Source organism: Phodopus roborovskii, unplaced genomic scaffold, assembly GCF_943737965.1.
Source record: "Phodopus roborovskii unplaced genomic scaffold, PHOROB, whole genome shotgun sequence".
Taxonomy (NCBI): Eukaryota; Metazoa; Chordata; class Mammalia; order Rodentia; family Cricetidae; genus Phodopus; species Phodopus roborovskii.
The window spans coordinates 22,825,519-22,848,185 of record NW_026125281.1 but is presented as its reverse complement, the minus strand read 5'-3'; the positions used below and the strand labels follow the sequence as shown (position 1 = coordinate 22,848,185).

The 22,667-nt window shown below is 45.9% G+C and overlaps 1 protein-coding gene across 1 annotated transcript in view; it reads left to right on the top strand.

Annotated features, from left to right (window-relative positions):
• Cdh17 (cadherin 17) overlaps positions 1–22,667 on the top strand; it is a 55,773-nt gene that overhangs the window by 22,479 nt on the left and 10,627 nt on the right. The window contains exons 10-15 of the mRNA XM_051199286.1: positions 2,127–2,342; positions 5,819–5,895; positions 7,603–7,794; positions 16,030–16,274; positions 19,615–19,745; positions 22,150–22,389. Of these exons, the coding sequence (XP_051055243.1) occupies positions 2,127–2,342; positions 5,819–5,895; positions 7,603–7,794; positions 16,030–16,274; positions 19,615–19,745; positions 22,150–22,389 (1,101 nt within the window). The remainder of the gene's footprint in view (positions 1–2,126; positions 2,343–5,818; positions 5,896–7,602; positions 7,795–16,029; positions 16,275–19,614; positions 19,746–22,149; positions 22,390–22,667) is intronic.

Sequence of the window (22,667 nt, the reverse complement as noted above, 5' to 3'; positions counted from 1 at the left end):
CTGGTTCATCCAGAGCCCCCCTCCCCCGCCCCCGGCTCTCACCAAGCGATGTCTGTGATGCCAACAGTCCTCATTATGTCTCTGGCAGCTGGGACTTTCCTGTGGAGAGAACAGTGTTGCTTTCACAGCATCGCATGTACTTGCCTAGAGGAAATGTTCAAAATACTTTCCTTGTGAGAGGACATGTATTGCCACAAACTGTCCTTGGTTGTGACGCGCTGGGAAAGAAATAGCTGAGCCCAAACTCATAATGGTCCCTAAGTCCAGCCCTTATGCCCTGTGGGTGCCCAGCACCACTGCAGAAATAGTACTTCCCATTTCCACCCTCCAAAACCCAGCCCGGTAAGAGTCTAGAAAAGCCATTGGGGTAAGCTGATGCAAATGAAGGGTATGATCCAGGTCAAACAAACAATGGCTTTAATTCAAATACAACTCAGGAGGGATTCTTACTGCATGTCAGGAAACCCACAGTTCCCCTTCCCATTCTACAGATCTGGGTGGGCCCAGAATCTATGAGAACTTGCTCAAAGCTGGTGGGACACAGGATCACATCTACAGCCTCTGGAGGTCCTGGGCCAAAACCCTCACAGGCTGGAATACACAGGGTCCTGTCATATGGGGGGGGCAGGTTTGTGTGTGTATGTGTGTGTGTGTGTGAGAGAGAGAGAGAGAGAGAGAGAAGAGAGAGAGAGAAAGACAGAGAGAGACTATTGTTTGTGTGCTGTCTTTGAAGTGGAGTCAGCCTCTGTGGTTGTTCATGAAGCTCTCAGAAGCATCCAGGAGTGATTCCTTCTACTTTAGCTGTGCGTTATCTAGTATGTTAGTGCCTTGGGGCTCTGGTAATGAAGCATCACAAATTTGAACCTCTCCGTTCTTGCTGGTGGGGAGTCTGAAGTCATGGTGATAGGATCTTTTGGGGAGAGCCCGTTTCCTCTTCGGACTTAAGCTGGCTGCTGACTGCAGTCTGCAGCTCTATTTCCTTCTCTTCCTCCCATCTCCCTGTGTCTCCATATCCTCTATTCTTGTAAGGGTTGACTTCTCAGAAACCCAGCTGGTTATGTCTCTCCAATAGCCCCATTTTCAAATAAGGTCCCATAGTGAGGTTTCGGGTGGACGTCAATTTCTTTGGTTGGGTGAGAAGCAGGAATTATATCATGCTGAACTGTCTCTTAGAGTTAGGATACCAGCACATAAGTTCCTATGTGGGCTAAATTGTCCCCCTCCACAGCATCTGATAACGTCCTATTTCCTAGAACTTCAGAATAAGGCTTTTTGGATAGAGACTTTTTAAATAGGAAACTAATGTAGGATGAGGGGGCTCAGAAGACAGCATAGTCAGTACATTGCTTGCCTTGAAACTATAAGACCCAATTAAATCCCTTGACACAGATGCACAAAGCCAGGCATGGTGGCACATACATGGGGAGGAAGAGACAGGTAGATTCCTGGGGTTCACTGGCAACTTAAACCTACTTGGCAAGGTTTTACACACACACACACACACACACACACACACACACACACGGGCAGAAAGAGAGAGAGAGAGAGAGAGAGAGAGAGAGAGAGAGAGAGAGAGAGAGAGAGAACCCACCTACTTCAAAACAAACAAAAGAACGGGTAAAAAGCAAGATTGGTAGCTTCTGAGGAATGATGCTAAGATTGCCCCCTGACTTCCACATCTACATGTATGTACATACACCAGCACACACAGAGGCATGTAAGGTGAGGACCCAACAGTGGGCCTTAATCTAATCTGACTGGAGTTCCTATAATAAATTTGGATGCCATGCAGAGAGAAAATGCATTGGGAGGAAGAAATAGCCAAGGGAGAGGAGTTTGAAGGAAAACTACCTTCTTAACCCTCGATTTCACCTTTCCAATCTGCAGGACTCTGAGAAAGCAGGTTTTTTTTTTTTTTTTTTTTTTTTTTTAAAGCCCCTCAGTCCATCATACTTTATGTCAGCATTGGCGAACTAATCTATCAGTGTTCCATGGAAAAATACAAGGAGCCAACACAATTCTAAATGTCTTTGTCCACCACCCCAAATTGCTCCCCATGTTTTCTAGGAAGCTGGGTTGTGAATTGCATGGAGCTGGTGTGACTGGGGGTCCTTTCCTCTCCACAGGTAGCAGCATCGGATTCTTTATTGCCCACGACATGGATGAAGCAAACACCGTTAACAGTATTTTGAAGTACAAGCTTGTAGACCAAACCCCCAAAATTCCTTCAGATGGGCTCTTTCTCATTCAAGAATATGAGGGAAAGGTCCAGTTAGGGAAACACTCCTTGAAGAAGCAAGACAATCCTCAGTACAACTTGACGGTCGAGGTGGCTGACAAAGGTGAGTCCTGCTCCTGTGTGGTGAGTAGACAGTGACCCTCGTTCTACTTAAGATCTCAGAGGCCTTTCACATGCCGGTAGACTTCTCTGCTTCCTTTGTGAGTTCGAGAAACCCAGATGTGGTGTTTTCACAAGAGACATTTGTGCGGATCAGGCAAAATTTTGTTGTTTTGGGTCCTCTGAGAACCAAGAGTCAAGAGGGATCTAGTGATGTCTCAGAGGGGTTGCCTTTGAGGAGAATGGGAGTGAAGCTGTGGTGTCTCAGAGGTCACCAGACAGTAACTCTGACTTGCTCGTCATGGAAGGAGCGCTGATGGGAATGTTCTGGACCAGGAGAAGTCTGAGGAGAATTCCAAATGGCTGTCTGGAATTCTTCAGTGCATTACCTCTGGGGATGGGCCTGTCTTTGCATCACAACTGGCTCAGTAATTGGCTGGGGGGCAGCCAATGGGAGATGAGGCCTTGGTGCAAAATGCAGTGTTGGCCACAGTGTAACAGTGTGGCCAGCAGGTTATTAGTTGAGTTGTTAAAAGTCTGCCGGGCACAATCTCACGGCTACCATAATCACAAATCAGGAAAGCAAATTCTCTTTCCCTGCCCTCACTTTCAGACTCAAAAGATCTGCAAATGAAAGTGGTGGAGAAATATGTCTTTGGAGTGTTCTTCCTTTTCCTGTCAGCTTCTCACTGCGTGCTATGCAATACCATGTGCCTTCCCTTAATCCTTGTAGACTGTCAAAGCTGGTCGCTCTTAACGTCTGTTGGGGCAGAGGAATCTTTAAGACTCTCTTGGAAACTTCCCATTCTCAAACCCATCTCCACACCCACAGACGAATGTGCTACTCTTTCTGGGACATTCAGATTCCTCCGGGTAACTGCTTCATGAAATAGGTCTGCAATTGTTTTCTAAGGACTGCAGCTTGCATAGGTGTGGCAAAGAAAAGGACCCTGGTTCACATGTTTAATTCACGGTTTGCATTGTCGATGTCCTGGGAGAACTCGAGTTTAGCAGGCTCCAATACAAAATGCCTGTCTGCCAAGTTTCCAGGAAAGCTGCTAACTTGGTGCACAATGGGGGCCCGATGCTGTTTAGCACTGTTAGAAGGCACAGTGAGGTGAGTGTAATAAACTACCCTATCTGTGGGAAAGCAGCAGATTCTCACCTCCGGGTACCCATGCTTTCAGCATCTGATCGTTTGCTTTGCAGAAGTAGCACACAAAGCATTGGGGGCGCGCAGATGAACAAGACCCTGTGTCTTGGGGCTCTCATTTGTCAAGAAAGGTGGGCACAGAAGTCAACAAGGTGTAGGGACACACACAGGGAATCCCACGGATGAGGGAGAGAGCAGGTAAGGCTGTCTAGAGCATTAGTTTACCTAACTTCCAGTTTAGGTGAGCAAAGTTTTGAGGATAACTTATGGAAGGGTGGGGATTCCATGTGCAAAGACATAAGAACCTGAAGTAGTTTGAAGTGTAAGCGTAGAGGGGGCTGGAGAGGTAGCTCAGTGGTTATAAGTACTTACTGTTCTTCCAGAGCGACCATGGTTTTGTTCCTAGGACCCATGGTGGGTGGCTCACAACTGCCTGGAACCCTAGTTCCAGCAGATCCAACATCCACCTCTGATTTCTACATGCATCCATTAAACAAGCAGCTCTTTGTCACACACGTCTGTAATCCCAGTCCTGGGAAGTAAGAGACAACAAACTTCTCGTCAGGACTCATGCCCAGCCGGCTTAGTCTGTTTGTCATGTTCTAGGCCAGTGAGAGAGACAATAGCAGGAAGAAAAAGGTGGATAGCATCTGAGGAATGATACCCGAGGTTCACACACACACACACACACACACACACAGAGGCGCACACACACATGAATGAGTACATGTGCTCGTGCACACAAGAAAAAGAAGGAAGAACCTAGTAATCAGGAAACCCATCACGTCCCAAACAAGGCTTTTGAAGACTGGAGCCAGTAAGTTCAGAGCTCTAAACCAACCCATTCCTATCTGCAGATGCTCTGGGGGATCAGCTCCAACTTTCATCAATTTCTGTTTGGTCATAATCAGATTAGAAATTGTATTCATGGCTAATGCACTGAGCCCAAGCTCTGGGGGTGATTATGTGGGCAGATCAGCGAGGACGACAGCTGGAAGTCGAAGGTTTTCTCAAAAGGCCAAAATAGTTTAAAGGAAGCACAGTTAAGGGGAGCTAACAAGGGGTATGATGTGGGGACGCTTCACCACCCTGGAGCCCGAAAGGACTTCAGAAGACGGGAAGACCTGTGCTCAGACAGGGAAGAGGGACATACCACCACTTTCTTCTTGTCCTTCTTCCGGTCTCCTGCCAAGTCCCCATTGGCAGAACCTAGGTGTTAGTGGAAGAGCGAGGGCATCACCCATGAGGTTCAGACAGCCTGGATCCGAACACAGAGCAGAATAAAAGTTAACAGGAGAAGACAAGGGAATACTGGCCCTACTGTCACTTGTGCGATCTTAGGCGGGTTTCCTAATGTCTCTACTTCCTGGCTTCTGCATTAAAAAGAAAGTAAATGAGGATGATAATGGCATGCACATTATGAAGTGATTATGACAAAAGAGGAGTAAGGAAGACGAGGCCTGTCACACAGGGCTTGGTACATTTGTGTTAGGATGGGGACCTTGGTTTTGTTGTTCCTCACACTGTGGATACGCTGATGGGACACAGACACATACAGTGACACTCTCATGTTCTCACACTTCTGGTATATGGAAGAGCCAGAATTCAAATAATGGGGTTCCAGTGTATTATAGTTTCAAAGATGGCAGCACCCTTCTTCCCCAATAACTTACTCTCCTTTGCCATTCTGGCTTTCTTCCTAGATAGCTTCCCACAGCACGCCTGCCGGCCATGCTCATCTTGGACCCAGAATCCAAGTACTAGTTCTAACTGGTCCTTGACTTGTCAAGCCACGCTCAAAGCTTTGCATTTCCCAGGGTTCTGTGCGCCACCTCTTAGCCTCCCTTGGAAGTGAATTATGCTACTTTCTCTTTTACTTGGAGGAGAGGAACCCTGGTGGCCTTGGACCTCTCCAGTGTGCTAGGGGATACTGATGCTGGACAGAGGTACTCAGAGAAGGAAAGGCAGCCTGTGGGATGCTCAGCAGCATTGCTGCAAGGGACAGACTTTGCTTTGGACATAACATCTGCCTGTCCCAGAAGGGAGGCTGCTTCACAGGGAAGCAGCCATCTTGCACGGCGATAAAGCCCTCCCCCGGATGGGGCAGGAGGAAGCTCAGGGACCCAGCATCTCAGGGCCTGGTCTGGCTTTCACCTCCTCTCCATGACCTGCTTGTGGGTAAGGTGGGGAGCATAGCAGCCTCCATTCACAAGGACTGTGCACTTGTCGAAGTGGCGGTCAGATCATTTGCCAGTATTTCCTTACCAAGTCCTGGTACCAGTGCATGATTTTCAGTGAGAATTTTGTGGTGTGACTTTGGTTTTCAGATTTCAAGACCCTCTGTTCTGTGCAAGTCAACGTTATTGATATCAACGATCAGATCCCCATCTTTGAAGTATCAGATGTGAGTGGATGTCACCATTTGTTTTATCTTTATTTTGGTCATATTACTGTTTAAATAAAAACACAAAGTGCCAGGTAGCCTGGGCAATGTGCCAACAAAAACTAGGTGCCACCTTTAGCATGAGTCCTCGGGGACACTAGGATATACTGCTAGTATCTGGGAATGTCTGTTTATAATCTTCTTCAGATTGAAAGATGAATGATGGCTGCTTGTAGCTTGTCATAGGTTTTTTTTTTTTTTTTTGCATGTAATAGACAGTAGGTAGAGTGCTACTTGATCTTTTCTAAGCATTTGGGATAACATAGTACCATCAGAAATATTGACAACTTTAACTCATTTTGTATTTAACCAGGTAAGAGGAAAGGGAAAGAAAAAAGCAAGTCTCTGGCTTAAGTCTAAAAAGAATGTGTTCCATGTATTTGCAAGAATTAGAACTGGGCATAGAAAAGGAGTATCAATCAAAAAGACATCAAGGCAAATGCTATAGTGATGGTGTGGCATCATCCTCATTCCCTTAAAAGGGATGTCCTAATTTATTTAGCTCAAGGGAGAGTGAGGACCATTTGACTAGCTTGTTATGGTAGCAGTCAGTTTTGAGGCAGCCCAGAGCCTTCTGATGATGTTCATAAATCAAAACAGAGACAAGGCCGAGAAAAAGAAAGGAACTGATTTATGGTGGGTCTCAGAACCGTAAGAAGTGTGATGGGACGTATCTTGTTTAACAGGCACTGAGGTTAAGTAAGCATGAAATAAAGAACTCGTTTCGTCTCAGCCTCGACTCTCCAGGTGTTGGGGCTTCCCTGCATTTTACCAGACTTTGGTCAAGCAGAAAAATTCTGCAGTGGGGAGTTTAAAAGCGTGGAGATGCGAACCTGACCAGAGAGGAAGGGGCTGGCTTATTCTGTTGCCAGTATCTTCTCTTGGACACTGGCTGCTACCATTTTTGAGATGGTGATGCAGAAAGAGTGGATCTTGGGGCTTCAGGGGAGTCAGGATGCTTTATAGGAGTATGAAGAACATGGGTTTTGCAAGTTTGGGTTTTATCATACCATGCTGGCCTGGGTGGGGTTTACCATGCCAACCCTTGGCTCGTCTGTCAAATGTCACTGGTAAGTTTGCTGCCCTCTGGGGTATTTTAGTGCTCATCTTTCACAAGCATGGTGTGCCAGCCATCCAGGGCTTTACATGCATCATCTTTCTTAAAATGGTAGGTTGCATTTTGCTGTCAGACAAGCGATCAAGCCCACGTTTAAAGAAATGTGGTAACTACGTCATCCAACTGGCAAATAGCAAGTTTAGGATTTGTAGCCAGTTTTTTTTCAGTGTTTTGAGCTCCTAATCTCTATTCCTTAGTTGATTCAAGAATTAGAAGTATCTGTCACATCAGAGGCATTTCACATATTATGGCTATTTATGTCATTATTATTCGAATATTTGTAGTACTTAAGTATGTTGGGTGTTGGAGGGGAAATCCATGTTAGAATCCTTCTAGAATGTCTAAGATGTTGTGTTCCTTGGTATAGCTTTCAGTTCACAGGGACAAATGATGTTAAAACCAACCTATAACACGTCCATCAAGAGAAAAACTGTGCTGGGTGTTAGTGCCAGCAGTGACCTCTGTCCTGAACTGAGACACTTGCCTTTTGGCAATTAAGCTCAGTGACAGTGGACATTCTGCTTCCTTTCCCTTCCCTGTTTCTTCTTTAGTATGGAAACATGACTCTCCCTGAAGACACAGCCGTTGGATCCACCATCTTAGTCATCCAAGCCACGGATGCGGATGAGCCCTTTACTGGCAGCTCTAAAATCCTTTACAAGGTTGTCCAGGGAGACCCCGAGGGAAGACTGGAAGTCGTCACAGATCCCCAGACCAATGCAGGATATGTCAAGATCAAAAAGGTAGACAGCCACTTACTGATTATTTTTATTAACTAACTTTATTCATTTAATTTTTCATCCTGACTGCAGTTCCCCCTCCTTCTCCTCCCATCCCCTCCCCCACCTCATCTCTGTTCCCCGCCCCCACTCACTTCTCCTTTGCTTCTGTCTAGGAAGGTACTGGCCTCCCATGGGTATCAACAAAGCATGGCTTAGCAAGTTGTAGTAAGACTAAGCTTGTATTAAGACTGGGCAAGGGATATGTATGAGGAATAGATTCCCAACATCCAGCCAAAGTGTTAGGGACAGCCCCTGCTCCCACTGCTAGGAGTCCCACAAGTAGACCAAGCTACACAAGGGACCTAGGTTGTTCCCATGCAGGTTCCCTGGCTGTCAGTCCAGACTCAGTGAGCTCCTATGAGCCCAGATTCATTGTTTCTGTCTGTTCCCTGTGCCATCCTTCAACAACAACAACAACAACAACCACATACACACACCCATTCACTCGTACAATTCTTTCTCGCTCTCTTCAGCAGGATTCCCTGAGCTTGGCCCAGTGCTTGGCTATGGGTCTCTACATCTGTTTCCATCAGTTTCTGGATGAAAGCTCTCTGATGACAGTTGGAGTTGTCACCAATCTATGAGTATAGCAGAATATTGATAGGCATCATTACATTGGCATTTTATTTTTTTCTCCAATCATGTTTGATTCTATCCCAGGTCTCTGGACCATCCAGCCTCTAAGTCCTGGCACTTTAGTCAGTGTCAAGGGTGAGCTCACTCTAGTGGTGACCAGTCATTGGTTGGCCACTCCTAAAATCTCCACACCACCATTAACCTCCCCCCCAGCCCCAGCAACACACACACATATCCCATAGGCAGGACAGACTGTAGGTCAAAAGAGGTTGTGGCTGGTATCCTAAACCCTCTACTGTAAGTCCTGCCTGGTCACTGGAGATGGGCAGTTCAGGCTACGCATCACTATTGCGAGGAGTCTTAGCTGGGTTCATCCTTGTAGATTCCTGGGAGTTTCTACCTGACCCCGAAATGCCCCACCCTGCTTTCCAGTCATCTCTTTTAGTACCCTCCCCCTCCTTCACCCACACCAACCTGATCCCTCCTGCTCCCCTCCCCATCCAACCCCAGTCTACCTACAAAATCTCTTCTATTTGCCCTTCCCCGGGAGATCCATGCATCCCCCTCCGAGCCCTCCTTGTTACCTAGTCTCTCTGGGTGTGTGGATTAGGGCATGGTTATCTTTTACTTTATAGCTAATACCCCCTTCTGAGTTAGGACATACCATGTTTGTCTTTCTGGGTTACCCCACTCAGAATGATATTTTTTCTAGCTCTATCCATTTGCCTTCGAATTTCATGATATCATTTCTTTTAACAGCTGAGTAATACTCCATTGTGTAAATGTACCACATCTTCTTTATCCATTCTTTGGTTGAGGGGACATCTAGGTTGTTTCCAGGTTCTGGCTATTATGAATGAATAAAGCTTCTATGAACATAGTTGAGCAGCACTTAATGATTAGCAATACAGTAAATAAAGCAGATGATAGTCTACTTGTGATTGTGCCAGGACCAATAGGCAGAGGCGACCTAGTCACAGTGTGCTCTCTGGTTTGGCAGATTTTCTCTCATTCTTGCCCCTGGAAAGAAAATCAAAGTTCTAGTTGTAATCTGTCATTAACTGACCAAGTATTTAGTGTTGCCAGTTGGGGTTCCTAAATACAGTATGAACAATTTTTAAATATAAACATGTCTCACTTTATATTAAAAGTTTTATATTAAGACCTCTTTATCTGAAATGAAGGGACTCTTGATTTTTTTTTTCTGAATTTGGCAGCCATGCAGTAGTAGGGATGGAGTGAGCATGTGGGTTTCACCCCCCCTTTTAGGTGGAAAACTCTTGTACCAGCTTACCTGGTACAGATGATTGTTGAATAGGATGGGGATTGTGGATTTGTTCATGGTTTGATGGACAAGTTTGTTTTTTAGCCCCTCACCTTGCAAGCGGAGTCCTAGGCTGGGGGTGCCATTCTGGGGAGTCTGGCCACCCTCTATGAAAACAGACAGTAGCAATGGTGAGGGGCAGGAAAGGATCTTAACCAGCAGGTACATTGGGAAGACAGATATGCTTAGGAGAACTGACAGAGGAGGAGCAGGGGCGAGGGGCATACATAATTAAGTGGTCCCAATCACCAAAGGGAGCCATCTGGTACCCATGTGATGATATCTCCTGCTTAGCGCCGATCTGTTTGCAATGTCTACTGTTTTTAGATTTCAAGGTAGCTGTGAGCGTAGGGTTAGGACAATGAGTGACACTTTCAGATGCATTTTGGGATGATCTGGAACAAGATGCTACAAAACCTGGCAGGAAGTTGCCTCAATTACTCTTACCTTGAATGGGGATGAGAATTTTAGATTCATTTCTAATTTTTAAGTGTGTGTGTGTATGGTGTGTAAATGCCCATGGAGTCCAGAAGACATGGAAACAAACTAAGGTCCTCCATAGAAGTTTAACTGCTAAGCCTTCACTCCAGCTCCAGGGGTGAGACTGTGGATGCAAGCTCCTTAAGTGATTGACATGGCCCCACACAGAACAGAGCTGAGCCGGAAGCTGATCTGAAGTTCTAAGACAAAAGTGACAGATGGGAAGTGGGGGGGGGAGGGGAGTAGGGGGAGGCAGATGACAGACTTTTACCCTGCTTTTAGCTAGCATGTGAGTCCAAATGAGGGGTAATGCTTTCACAGAAAGTAGCTTCTGAGAACTGAAGCTACACCCTGCTTTCCCCCTTTCTAGAAAGACCAGAGTGTTTGGAGACGAGTTATCAATTCATAGTTCCCACTCTTTCTCCAGGGTCCCTCCAACTTTCATCCATTTCGTGTACAGCCTACTTCCTTCCCTCACCGTGTACCCGAGTCTTGAGCCTTTCTTCTGTAGCTGCTTAGTTTGTATTAGAACCCATAACGGGTTTACCAGATGACTCATTTGGAGCCAGCACTACTAAACATCATCCAACACATGTTGAGTTAAAGCACTTTCCACAACGGGAATGTGAAGCCTCCTGGTTAAACGGAGGAGAGGTGCAACAGAGGATCTTCTTGGTGCTGCTGGTTCGTTGGGGCTGCAAAAGAAAAGCCAAGGGCAGTTTTGAACTGGAGTCATGGAAAGCTGAATTACTGCTGAAGCTGAAGTAAATGCTAAAATGAAGGTCAAGTAGAATAGTTGTATAGAAAATGAAAAAGAACAAGGGAAAAAAGAATGGTGGCTCTGAGCCAATCCACAGGCGGGCACCTGCTATTTGAATGTGAAATGCGGCCCAGTCTTGTGTGTTTGGACTCTTGGTTTCAAGCTGGTGTGCTGTGTTGTGAGGGTGTGGAATCTCCAGGGGGTGAGGCTTTGCTGGAGGAAGTATGTCACTAGGGCCAGAGCTGAGAAGGTTTCAGACCAGCCTTACTTCGCTCCACTTCTTTGTTTTCTGACTGCAGACATGATACGGTCAGCCACATCTTCTTTGCTGTGCTGGGCTTAGCTTAAGCTGTTAACCGAAATGAGCCTGTTCTCCCTTACATTACGCCATATTCAGTATTTGGTCACAGCAACAAGAAAAGATGGCACAGTTGTCACTTCTACCCCATCTGACAAAGGTACGAGCTCAGCAGAGTTCAGTGTGTAAGACCCTCAACCTTCTGTGACGTCCGGTATTTGGAGAAGCTGCCCTCACAGACTCCCCTTCCATCCCTGGCTATCTCCGTGGAGGGCGAACCTGGAAAGGATGAGGGAAGGGGTGTTTTCAGAGTCGGCAGTGGGTAACCTGCAAAGCAAAGTATGACTCTTTCTCCTCCTACCACTCCAGGGACTGAGGGCAGATGGGGGATGCCTGTCTCAGTGAACAACTGCCATATGCTATTTTCTTCTTTGTGGTATCTTATCATGTGCCACCCACGCTAACGTGACTACGTGTGGTGATTGGAGAGGTGTAGTTGTCTATCCACATTAGCCTTGTATAAGGTACCATTACAGTGGCCACTCACCAAACCCTTGTCATCCTTATTTTGCATGTTGCGGTACTTCCCATGTCTAGAATACTGTTTGACACATGATACGTGAAGGTATCGAGTGTTCCTTGACTGAATGAATAATTGAAATTTGTTTCGTGTACAATTACTAATAGTCACATAAGCGATTGTTGAACCTGCATGTTAGGGCCCTGAAGTCTCAGCTCTCTGTCCCCCAGGCACTGTGACAGCAGGACTTGAGTGACAGAATGTGGCAGGCTGACCATGGGAAGGTAATCTCAGAACACAGCTGGAGTCCTGAAACTCTGAAGGGCACAGACTGTACCAGAGCCTTAAACTCCTGTTTGCAGTGATCAAGACAGATACTGTGCCCAACTAAGTTCTTAAATACCCTCTCCCCACATCACCAAGCATACCTCTGCAAGAGCATTTTGCCAATGGATAGACACGGTGCTGATGGACAATGTAGCTGGAGGCTCCGGTGGCTTCCTCTGCAGCATGGACCCAAGATTAGGGTCTTTAAATGCTAAGCTACAACAAAACCCTCTGGGATAGAGTTTTGCTTAGGATGCACCAACTTTTAGCCCATTGGATATAAAATGCATACGACAAATGTATATATTCACAATTTGTAGGTTTGAATGTGTAAGTTGTATAATGTATACACATGTGTGAGAGCGCATCCAGGAAGCCAGGCAAGGGTGTTGGGTATCCTGTTATATTATTGCCACCTTATTCCCTTGAGACAAAGTCTCTCATTGAGCCTGGGGCTAGGCTGGCAGCCAGCAAGCTCCACAGATATCCCTGTCTCCAGTTACATATGTGACCATTCCTAGCATTTTTAAATATAAACACTGGAGATTGGAGTTCAGGTTCTTGTTCAGCAAGCGCTATTATCCACTAAGCCATCTCTCTGTCCTTACCCATAATGGTTTTGCCAAATGGTGGTTTATATCTGTTATAGACTCTATAATGCTGTTTCTTAAGAATGGCTCAGTCTTGCTTGCACGCTCTTGCTTATGGATATGCAAAGGGCCAGTTGGCTTCAGTTGCTTTTGAAGATCAGTCACGCTTGGTATACACCAGGGGCTGTACCACAGCTTCTTTAGAGGAAAGCTCGGAAACCTGGAGTTTTGAAAAGCCTCCTGTGCAGTGCTTTGATATCTACAGCTCATGGAGATGATCCATCTTCTCTGAGTTTCACGGGATACTGGATGGTCATGTTCTCACAGCTGAGCTAGTGTCAGTAATGAGAGATGGTATTTGTTACTGTTTATTATTTTAGTTATTCCTGCTACATCAGTATTTTTCCTGAGACCTCTTTTCTTGGAATTCAGAGTTTGCTTCGGTTTTTATTTTTATATAAAAGTTTGCCCCTTCCCCATTATGGGTAGTCCTTTTGAATTCTCGAGGCATGGATATTTTAACTAATGCAGGCACCAGCTGGAAATTCAGGATGGGTATGATTTCTGTGTGGTGAAAGGTGAAATGTCCTGTCCTGGACCCTTCTGTCAGCATGTTATCTATTTACAGATTGAATCTAAACCCATGACTTGACCTTTAAGGCAGTTGGATGCAGAGGGCAAGTCTGGACAAAGGAAGTCTTCTGTTTATCTGATGAATGTGTCCCCATGGATCTCTTGACTTGGCTTTTAGCCACCAGTGCTATGAAAGCCTGCATGGATGGATTCAGCTGTGTTTGTTCAGAGTTGCTCATCTAGTGCCTTCTAACTTTTTGTTGTTGCGAAAGGTCTTGTTGGGCAGTAGTCAGATGTGCAAGTTAGGCAGAGAGCACAACTGCTCAGCAGTAGACTGCTCCTTTGTTTCTTGTCACACCATTCAATAGGCATCGAGGGAACACTTCTGAAACACAGCCTGACCTTGCAGGTCAAGAATAAAGTCCCTTGTCTTTGGCTTGATGTCTAGCACTCTCTGTCATCTTTCTCATTTTGCCTGTGTGTTCTGTTCTAGCACCGCAGGCTCCTCTTCATCTGTGGACACAAGGGCACATTGCCTGACCCCTTAGCTCTAGGGCTGTCGTTGTGGATGAAGAAGTCAGGCAGGAGACTCAGGGCTTGCGTGGTGACAGGGGTAGACAGGCTTCCCTTGCCTAGGTGTGTAGACGGTTGTTATGTCTACTCGAGTCTGGGTTAGTGTCACTGTTGTGGCAGGCTGGTACATCAGTTGGAGTGCCATCTACTTTTGTCTTCTTGCCTTGACTTTCTAGGGTCTTCTTCCCTGATGTGTGTACTGGGCACCAACCTTAGTGGGACACTCTTGTTGTCACCCTCTGGGGTTCGGAGTGACTCCCAGGACTGCTGAGCACAGAAGGGCCCTGTTAGATTATCGATCATTAGACCAATAGGCTACTGAGAGTCCGTGCCCAGCAGCCAGTGCGTCCTTATCTCTATGAACAGCTTCACCTTTTATATTCACATGAGTAAACAAATGCCATTGATTCTTATACTTTACTCCATGTGACCATGACTTTTACAATTCTCTCTCTTGGGCTGCTCATTGTGTTTATGAGTTATGGGTTGAGATGCCAGGATATGTGTATGGGTAAGGGGTTTCTGGGGAGAAAGGGTGGTCTTTACAATTTTCTTTCCATCCAAACTCTCAAGGATCTATGTATCCTCTAACTGATGTACTGTGGGTACCGTGTGCCAGGGAGACAAAAAGTAAATGGAATATGCTACAGTTTTATCTATGTATCCTCTAACTGATGTACTGTGGGTACCGTGTGCCAGGGAGACAAAAAGTAAATGGAATATGCTACAGTTCCTTCTCTCAAAAAGCTGATGGCCAGTGATGAGACAAAGCAAAAACAACACAGCCAAAGCTCTGGCTTGGACACCGTGTAGTTGCAAAGAAGGAAAAATTTGTCTGTTTCAGGCTATATAGTGGGATGAGGGAAATGGATGAGAAGAACAATATTGATCAACTCCTGGGGGAGAAGAATTCCTTCAGATGTCAGAAGGGCAGGCTGACTCAATGCATGTGTCTGTCCTGCACTCCATGAATGCATATCACTACCTGTGTGACTGGTGGGAAAATGATAAAAGGTTAGGCTCAGCTGCCTCAAGTCTTCCAGAACTATGCACTTGCATAAAAACACGGTGCTACTTCCTTAATTTATCACATCCCTTTGACTTTGCATCGGTCCTCCCTCATTTCTGAGGTTTTGGGCCCTTTTGGGAATTTGACTAGCTGGCTGGGGCTGGCAAGATGGCTCAGTGGAAAAAGGCACTTACTCCACAAGTCTGACAACCTGTTTGATCCTTCTGACCCATGTGGGAAAACTGAACCCCACACATTGTCCTTTGATCTTGGTACATATGTCATGCATGCATGCACCGATATGCATGTACTCATCCAAACAAATAAAGAATGGGATTTTACAAGCCCACGTGTCCTCACCCTAAAATAACAGCACACACACACACACACACACACACACACACACACACACACACACAGAGAGAGAGAGAGAGAGAGAGAGAGCATTTAGATGTTAGTGTCCAGTGGTTCAGGGTCCTATGGGACCCTTGAGTCTAGAGATAGCAGCCTATGGTATGGGCTATCTCCACTTCTTGGCCTTTTTCCTCTTGTAAAACCATAGCTTTTGCTTAGAGCAGGCATGGAACGCCCTAAGGCCAGTTGTTCATAGGATAGCTAAGTGTTCCTGTGCTGGCACATGCAGTGAAGCCTGTGCTGGGAAGCTTCCAGAACTGGGAATGGACTGTTTTCTGACTCAGCTCTTCTTTCTTCTTAGGTAGCCTGTTTGTTACGTTCTCCCGCACGTGAGCCATAAACAGTGTCCTCTTTGTATTTATGGTCCTGGCTGGCCAGGTGGAATAGGAACACATCCCTTCCTGGCATGGCCTCTCCTAGAATGTCTCATTTCTGAATTCTCCCCCATACCATGTGGCTATCTCTGTTGAATGAATATTTTCCTAGCTGCCATTGCCTGAGAAGAATCGAGGTTTCGCGGAGGGAATGAGCCGGGTGCCCCAGGGTTAAATGAACCTGGGGGTGGGGGGCTGTGCTAGAGTCTCTATTCCAGAACAGTCCATGAAAACACTCCGCACCTGACAAGACCTGAAGGAAAGCTGTGTATTTGTTTTCCCTATGGTTTTCTTGAGAAGCAGGTTTCAGTTAAGACTGTGAGTTTTTAAAGAAGCCAGCCACTCAAAGTTAATTTCCCCTTTTTCTCTCCTCCACAGCCTCTCGATTTTGAAACCGAACCAGTTACCAACATTGTGTTCAAAGCAGAAAACCCTGAACCACTGGTGGCCAACGTATTGTACAATGCTAGCTCTTTTGCCTCATTCAAGCTGTTTGTGACGGATGTGAATGAAGCGCCTGTGTTTCCACAACGCATATTCCAAGCAAAAATCAGAGAAGATGCCGCCATAGGCACTAAAGTGGGCAATGTGACTGCCAGGGACCCGGAAGGCCTGCCTGTGAGGTACAGGACAGTGTGGCTGTGCAGGCCTATTGCATGGTGCAACCACAGCCAGGGGGCTAAGGAGTGCTGGGAGGGCGAAGCGGCATGTACTGACTTTAGGAGAGAGCCATGGAGCAGAAGTCAGAAGCAAGGACTCTGGCCTTGGTTCAAGGTTTCAGACATGTGGCATCGGGGTGCTGTTTTGTCCCCGTGTTGCAGGCCTCAGCTGAGGTCTGGTAAAGTCAGGAGGCGCCCACCCCCAAGACTGGGTTAGCCACAGCCAGGCCCAGGTCTGAACTGTTGGGGTTCTGGGGAAAGTGGACTGGAGTTGTGGAGAGGTAAAAGTCTTATAGGCCAAAGGCACTGTCTGAGATGTAGGGATCTTGGGCTCTCCCTCTGTCCAGAGAGCTAGTGAGGTAGCAACACACTCCTCTCATTCCTACAGGGAATAGTGTTCATGGTGAGATGTTAAACATTGCATAAATATTTCTTCTCAGCCATTCTCAATCTTTGTGTGTGTGTGTGTGTGTGTGTGTGTGTGTGTGTGTGCGTGCCACAGCCCCCACACACATTTGCTTCACTTATATGCAATGATTAGTTTGCTTATAATGTACACATACACACACAAACCTGTGAGCATAGATAGGACCTGAACTCAGATATTCTGCCTGTCTTGTACAATGTTGTCAAGAATGTATATGGCAAACACATACTTCAGCATGACTTAGCTGGTGCAGGTAGTTACAAATGACACGATTTTATGTTTCTCTGCACATTTGAGCGAAATCTTATGTCCCATTGAGCTGTCCTGTAGACACTTAGGTTCAGTTACATGGACTTAACTGTCTTACATGGGGTAACTGTGTTACTGGTTTGCATACTATAACAAAAGGCATAAAGCAGATAACTTTATGTTTTTAAAAAGGGCAGTTTCTTTAGCTTTTGGCTCTAGACATTTATGGGCACAGCACCAGCACAGGCAGGCTGTGAAGGCCTTGTGTGATTATTAGCATGACAGCAACATCAGCAAAGGGAAAGAACAATATTGCAGACAGGACTCTGGAACACACCTGGGTCTCCCAAGCTCCGCAAGGGCTTGTCCCTAATTGACCCAAGGATAGCCCATTTGGCTCTGCCTCTCAAAGGTCCTGTGCGTGACAAATTCACCACCTGAGAATGAAGCTTCTAACATGGGAACTTTTTTTTTGGAGGGGGGGAAACACTCAAATCATCCACATCACACAGAAGAGTAAAGTCACTTAACTATTAGTGAGGGTTTTACTGCATTAGTCAGTGTGGAAACCACGCTATACATCCGAGTCTCATGTCACGGTGGGATCCGAAGTATCTAAATGTCACAATGGGATCTGAAGAATGTAAATGTCATGATGGGATCTCAAGTATTTAAATTCCACGCCCATTATTCTCTAAGAGATGCCTCTGCATCTTTCATGAGAATGCTACAAACATTATTGGTTGTGATTAAAATATAAAATATTAATATAATTACTGGACAGAGGCATGCGTATGTCAGCAGGGAGCAAACAGAAACAAACACTTAAGGAAATCCCTCTGGTGGGGCAGAAACTGGTATGGAACAGAGAGCCACGAAGTTGCAGTCAGAAGATAGGGGCGGGACAAAGGGAGATGGAGAAGGGTTGTTCTATAAAGTCTGTTTCTAGAAGGCAAACAAATGAGGAGTAATCAAGCCATCCCGCAAAAATGCACATGGTGTGCAAGGACTAACTTTGCAGACTCCAAAGCTGTGGACTGAGATGTTTAACTCCATCTGGGTAAACTAGAGACCCACTCCAGCCCAGCCGCAACATCATAGACCCTGCTGCTGACACAGATCCCGAGCCAAGTGTTTGTGACTACTTCCGGTGTGGTCCACAACATTGCTGTTTAGAACCCAGCATTTCCACCAGCCCCTACCTACCCCCTCTGACTCAACGTATGCACTGATGTCCACAAGAGAGGTTAAGACAAAGCAAGCAGATCGTCCAGCTATTCTTCTGATCCTGCCTGGGGGGGGGGGGTCTAACTTCTGTCAGGGGGAGATCCCAACTACCAAGCAGCCCTTGTTTATCACCCACACACAAACATAAATGCAGCACTTGACATATACAACACACTAAAAATAACCTGAGGAAAATTAATTCGACTGAGTATAGTTTTAATCATTCCTATTTCTGGACATGTGGGCTAACAGAATTTTAAAAACCGTAGATAGTCTTTTGAAGCCATGCATGCATGTGGTTCTTTAACTCCTTTTAAACTTCTATTGAGCTGACCTTTCCAGGAGAGGGGCTAAGTGGTGTACCTCTGTCGATGGTTACGATGTGACACTTTACAAAGGGCTAAACTCACTGGTTTTCCTCAGACAAGACTTGTTTCCCTCAAATTAACCTTTCTACATTTACCAATGACGCGCACGGGTCACCTTTCCCCTCAACACAGCTTGATGGCTCCCTCTGGCTCCTATGTCTGGCTCTCTCTGTCTCTGTGGCCTCGTCTTTCCTGTCCACCGCTGCCCACGCATGTCCATGTGCTGTGCACTGCACCAGGACTGTCTTGCTCTCTCTGTTCTGGCCTGCATTATCTTTGAGGCTCCCTTCTTGCCTGTTCCAGCATCTCCTCCAGAAAGGCTTTTCTCGGTCCAATCAGTCTTGTGATTCCAAGCACAGAACTGTATCCACCACACTTTACTGCGATTTTCTGTGTGTCTAAGGCCACTTCCTGTCTGCTGAAGTTGATGTTTCTTCAATGAGGGTTCACTGGGCCACCAGCAGCCCAGGTCTCCAACACTAGCTGCTCATGTTTCCTTAGAGGGGGGGTGTTGTGCTGAAAGGTTTCAGAAGGCAGTGGCCTCAACTCGAAATCTTTGCTTGCTGGAAAAGTATAACTTTTCTGTCAGAGTCTGTCACTCTGCCACACATAATAAAACAATCCCAGAAACGGGCTGTGGAGCAGCGATTCTCAACCTTCCAAGTGCTGTGACCCTTTGATACAGTGCTTTATGGTGTAGTGACCCCCAAACACAAAATTATTTTCATTGCTACTTTATAATTGTAATTTTGCTACTGTTATGAATCACAATGCAAATATCCTTTTCCAATGGTCTTAGGCGGTCCCCGTGAAAGGATACCTTGATCCACCAAGGGGTCACGACCCACAGGTAGAGAACAGCCGCTATAAAGGCAGCTCTTCTTCTGAAGAGAGCTATAAATGAGAAGCTAACCTGGTGGTTCTGCTCCATGGTGCATGCAAATGATAATGGTATATTGTAGTGTAAATGCACAGACTATCTTTCATTTTTGTTCATAGTAACACATTCTCTTCTGCTCTTCCCTTTATGAAGTTACTCACTGAGCGGCGATAAGAGAGGTTGGCTTAAAATCGACTCTGTCACCGGGGAGATATTTAGCGCGGCTCCGCTGGACAGGGAAACAGAAAGTCTGTATCGGGTACAAGTGGTGGCCACTGAAATAGGTGAGCAAAACCAAACCAAACCAAACCAGATTATCATCAATAAATTATCAATAAAACTGAGAGGGAGGGCAAGAGAATTGAAGAGGTTAAAAATCACTGCTGAGTATAACCAAGAAGCCAGGTACAAAAGCGTGTGTGTGTGTGTGTGTGTGTGTGTGTGTGTGCGTGCGTGCGTGCGTGCGTGCGTGCATGCGTGCGTGTGTGTGTGTGTGTGTGTGTGTGTGTGTTCAATCCTTAATGGCTGTATTAGAGAACACTTGTGACATTCTGGGTTTCTACTAGGCCGAGTTTCCCTGAGGCTGGCAGGGTATCAGGGATGCTGCCAGCTCTAACTCTCTACAGGGACCAGAGCCTCTTGTAGGAAAGTTCTAGAGTCCTTAGCTAACCTCCCTCACTACTTTCTCAAAGGGGATTGAGGGCTTCTACCAATTATGCAAAGCCCACTCAGTGCTCATGCTGTTTTGGAGCAGAAGGTACTTTATGCGAGGATGTCCACCACAGAGCTTGTACAGTAGTGACCAGGGAGTCCATCCTTGGGGATTCTCACTCAGCAGGTGTCAGGGTGCTGGGTTTCTCCTGTTTGGATGAGGTGGGACAGAGTTCTGAAAGTGGAGACAATTGCACGGATATGCCCGGATGTTCGAGCCATTCCTGCATAACCCTTGCAACCTATTTAATTCAGTTGTGACACAAGTTGTCTATGGGCTCTGAACATGGGGTTCCAGGAAAAATTTCAGATTAAAATAAAGATAACTGACAGGAATAGTATGCAAACCAGCAATAAGGCTGGTAATTAAAACACTGAGTATCTTTAAATGGAATTTTTCATCTCGTGGTAGGAATTCTGTTGATCTTATGCTGATTAAGAACTCTAATTAGCTAGTAATATGTCTGCATAGCTTATAAAAACGATGAGTGGAACAAATGACTACCAAACAAATACAGTTTTAGACCCCAAAATAATAAACTTTAAAAGCACAAAGCCCCAAATTAGAGGCGGGCACAGAGAGCAGAGAAAGGAATCATAAAAATGTATGGGAAAAGACGGAGAAAACCAAAATGACTATAGGCATGCTGAACTCCAGCAGGCAGACACGGACTGCAGGCTGTTGTTGGGAGGGAAGTGGGGTGGGGTGGACAGGCCTTGCTGAGACAGGCAGCTGTCTTTGTCGCCTGCTGTTCTTTCCACTATCCCGTTGTGTATGTTCAACTGGTGATTTAAAAGCTCCCAGTAAGTCTGCAGGAGGTTTCTGGCTAAACCGTGATGCCATGTCCTCCCCTTGAACCCACGAGGATCAACACTTCACTTTGCACAAGTTTCCTAAGTGGCTCTCACATTTTAGAATTTTCAAGGATTGTGACCATGAGCCAAACCCTGTTCCATTTTCAGTTGTTGGCACTGTAATCATAACGTAAATAGACCAAACGACTTCAAGGACACCAGTGGACTTGTCTCTGGTTAAAGAACAGTCAGACAGTTCTCTGAAGAAACAAGGCTTCCTGGAATCAAAGCTGGGTCCCGAAAACAGCTGAGGGGAAGGGAAGTAGAGTCCAGCCATCGATGTGAGGACAGCCAGGGTCTGCTGTACCACAGGATGCCTCCGTGTGCTCCTGTTCCTGACCATGCTTTGTGCGTTAATGCACCAAGGCACCAAGTAGTTGATTTGCCCAAGTGTGCACGGCTACCAATGGGTCAGACAGCAGAGGCCATGGTTTTCACTACTATAGTGTAACAGATGACATGTGTGCAACCGTTTGCTGCTTTTGTTTATGTGTGAGAGCTTCACAAAGCCACATGCGTTTCAGCTGAAAAAAAAGTGACGATTAGGAAGCTGACTTAGGATGCCTAAGGCAGCAGTAAGTGATGGAAGTAGTAGCCTCCTGGACTAATGACCTCTCCAGTGTACACTAGCTGTGTGAGCTTAGCTAAGTTACACAGAAAGAGTGTCCTCTCTCTCTCTCTCTCTCTCTCTCTCTCTCTCTCTCTCTCTCACACACACACACACACTTGTGTTAGTATTACCACTTAAACATTTAACACATGTTCATTGTATTTTAATTGTGTGTGTGTGTGTGTGTGTGTGTGTGTGTGTATGTGTGTGTAAATGTCAAAGATGAATCTGAGGGAGTTAGTTCTTCCTCCACGAGACGTTCAGGGATTAAACACGAGTCGCCACCAGGCTTGGCAGGAAGTGCCTTTACCCACTGAGTCATCTCGTAGGCTCCATTTAAGCATTTTAACCAGTACTAAAATTAGGCCTGTAATTCTAAAGAGCTTCCTTCTACCACTTTAATAGACCTGGCTATTTAAGTATTGGTTTTTTTTAAAGGAATGAGAAACATGTTTCTGTATGAAGAATGATGATGATGTTTGGAATTATGTTCTAACCTTTCAATTTCTCAGGTGGGTCCTCTTTGAGCACCACGGTAGAGTTCCACCTGGCCCTCACAGATGTGAATGACAATCCCCCACGCCTAGCCAAGGAGTACACAGGCCTGTTCTTTTGCCATCCCCTCAGTACCACCCAGAGTCTCATCTTTGAGGCCACTGACGATGACCAGCAGTCATCTTGGAGGCCACAGTTCACATTTGCCCTTGGCAGAGAAAGCTTACAAAATGACTGGGAAGTTTCCAAAATCAATGGTGAGTTCTCAAGTACATAAGGAGAAAAATCAATGATGGATTTACAACTCAACACAGAATAATTTTCTTCTTGATCCAAGAAGGCAGCCCATGCCCGAGATACACACAGGGCAAGTCTTCAAAGGCCCAGGCTTTGTGGGAAGGGAAGCTTGACACCATGCACATCCTGATTGGTGGATGTGCTTAGGTGAACAACTTGAACATCAGTTGTAAATTGCCAGTGATGCCTGAGAAACAGATTTTATAATATATGTTATCAAAACACAATTACCATACAG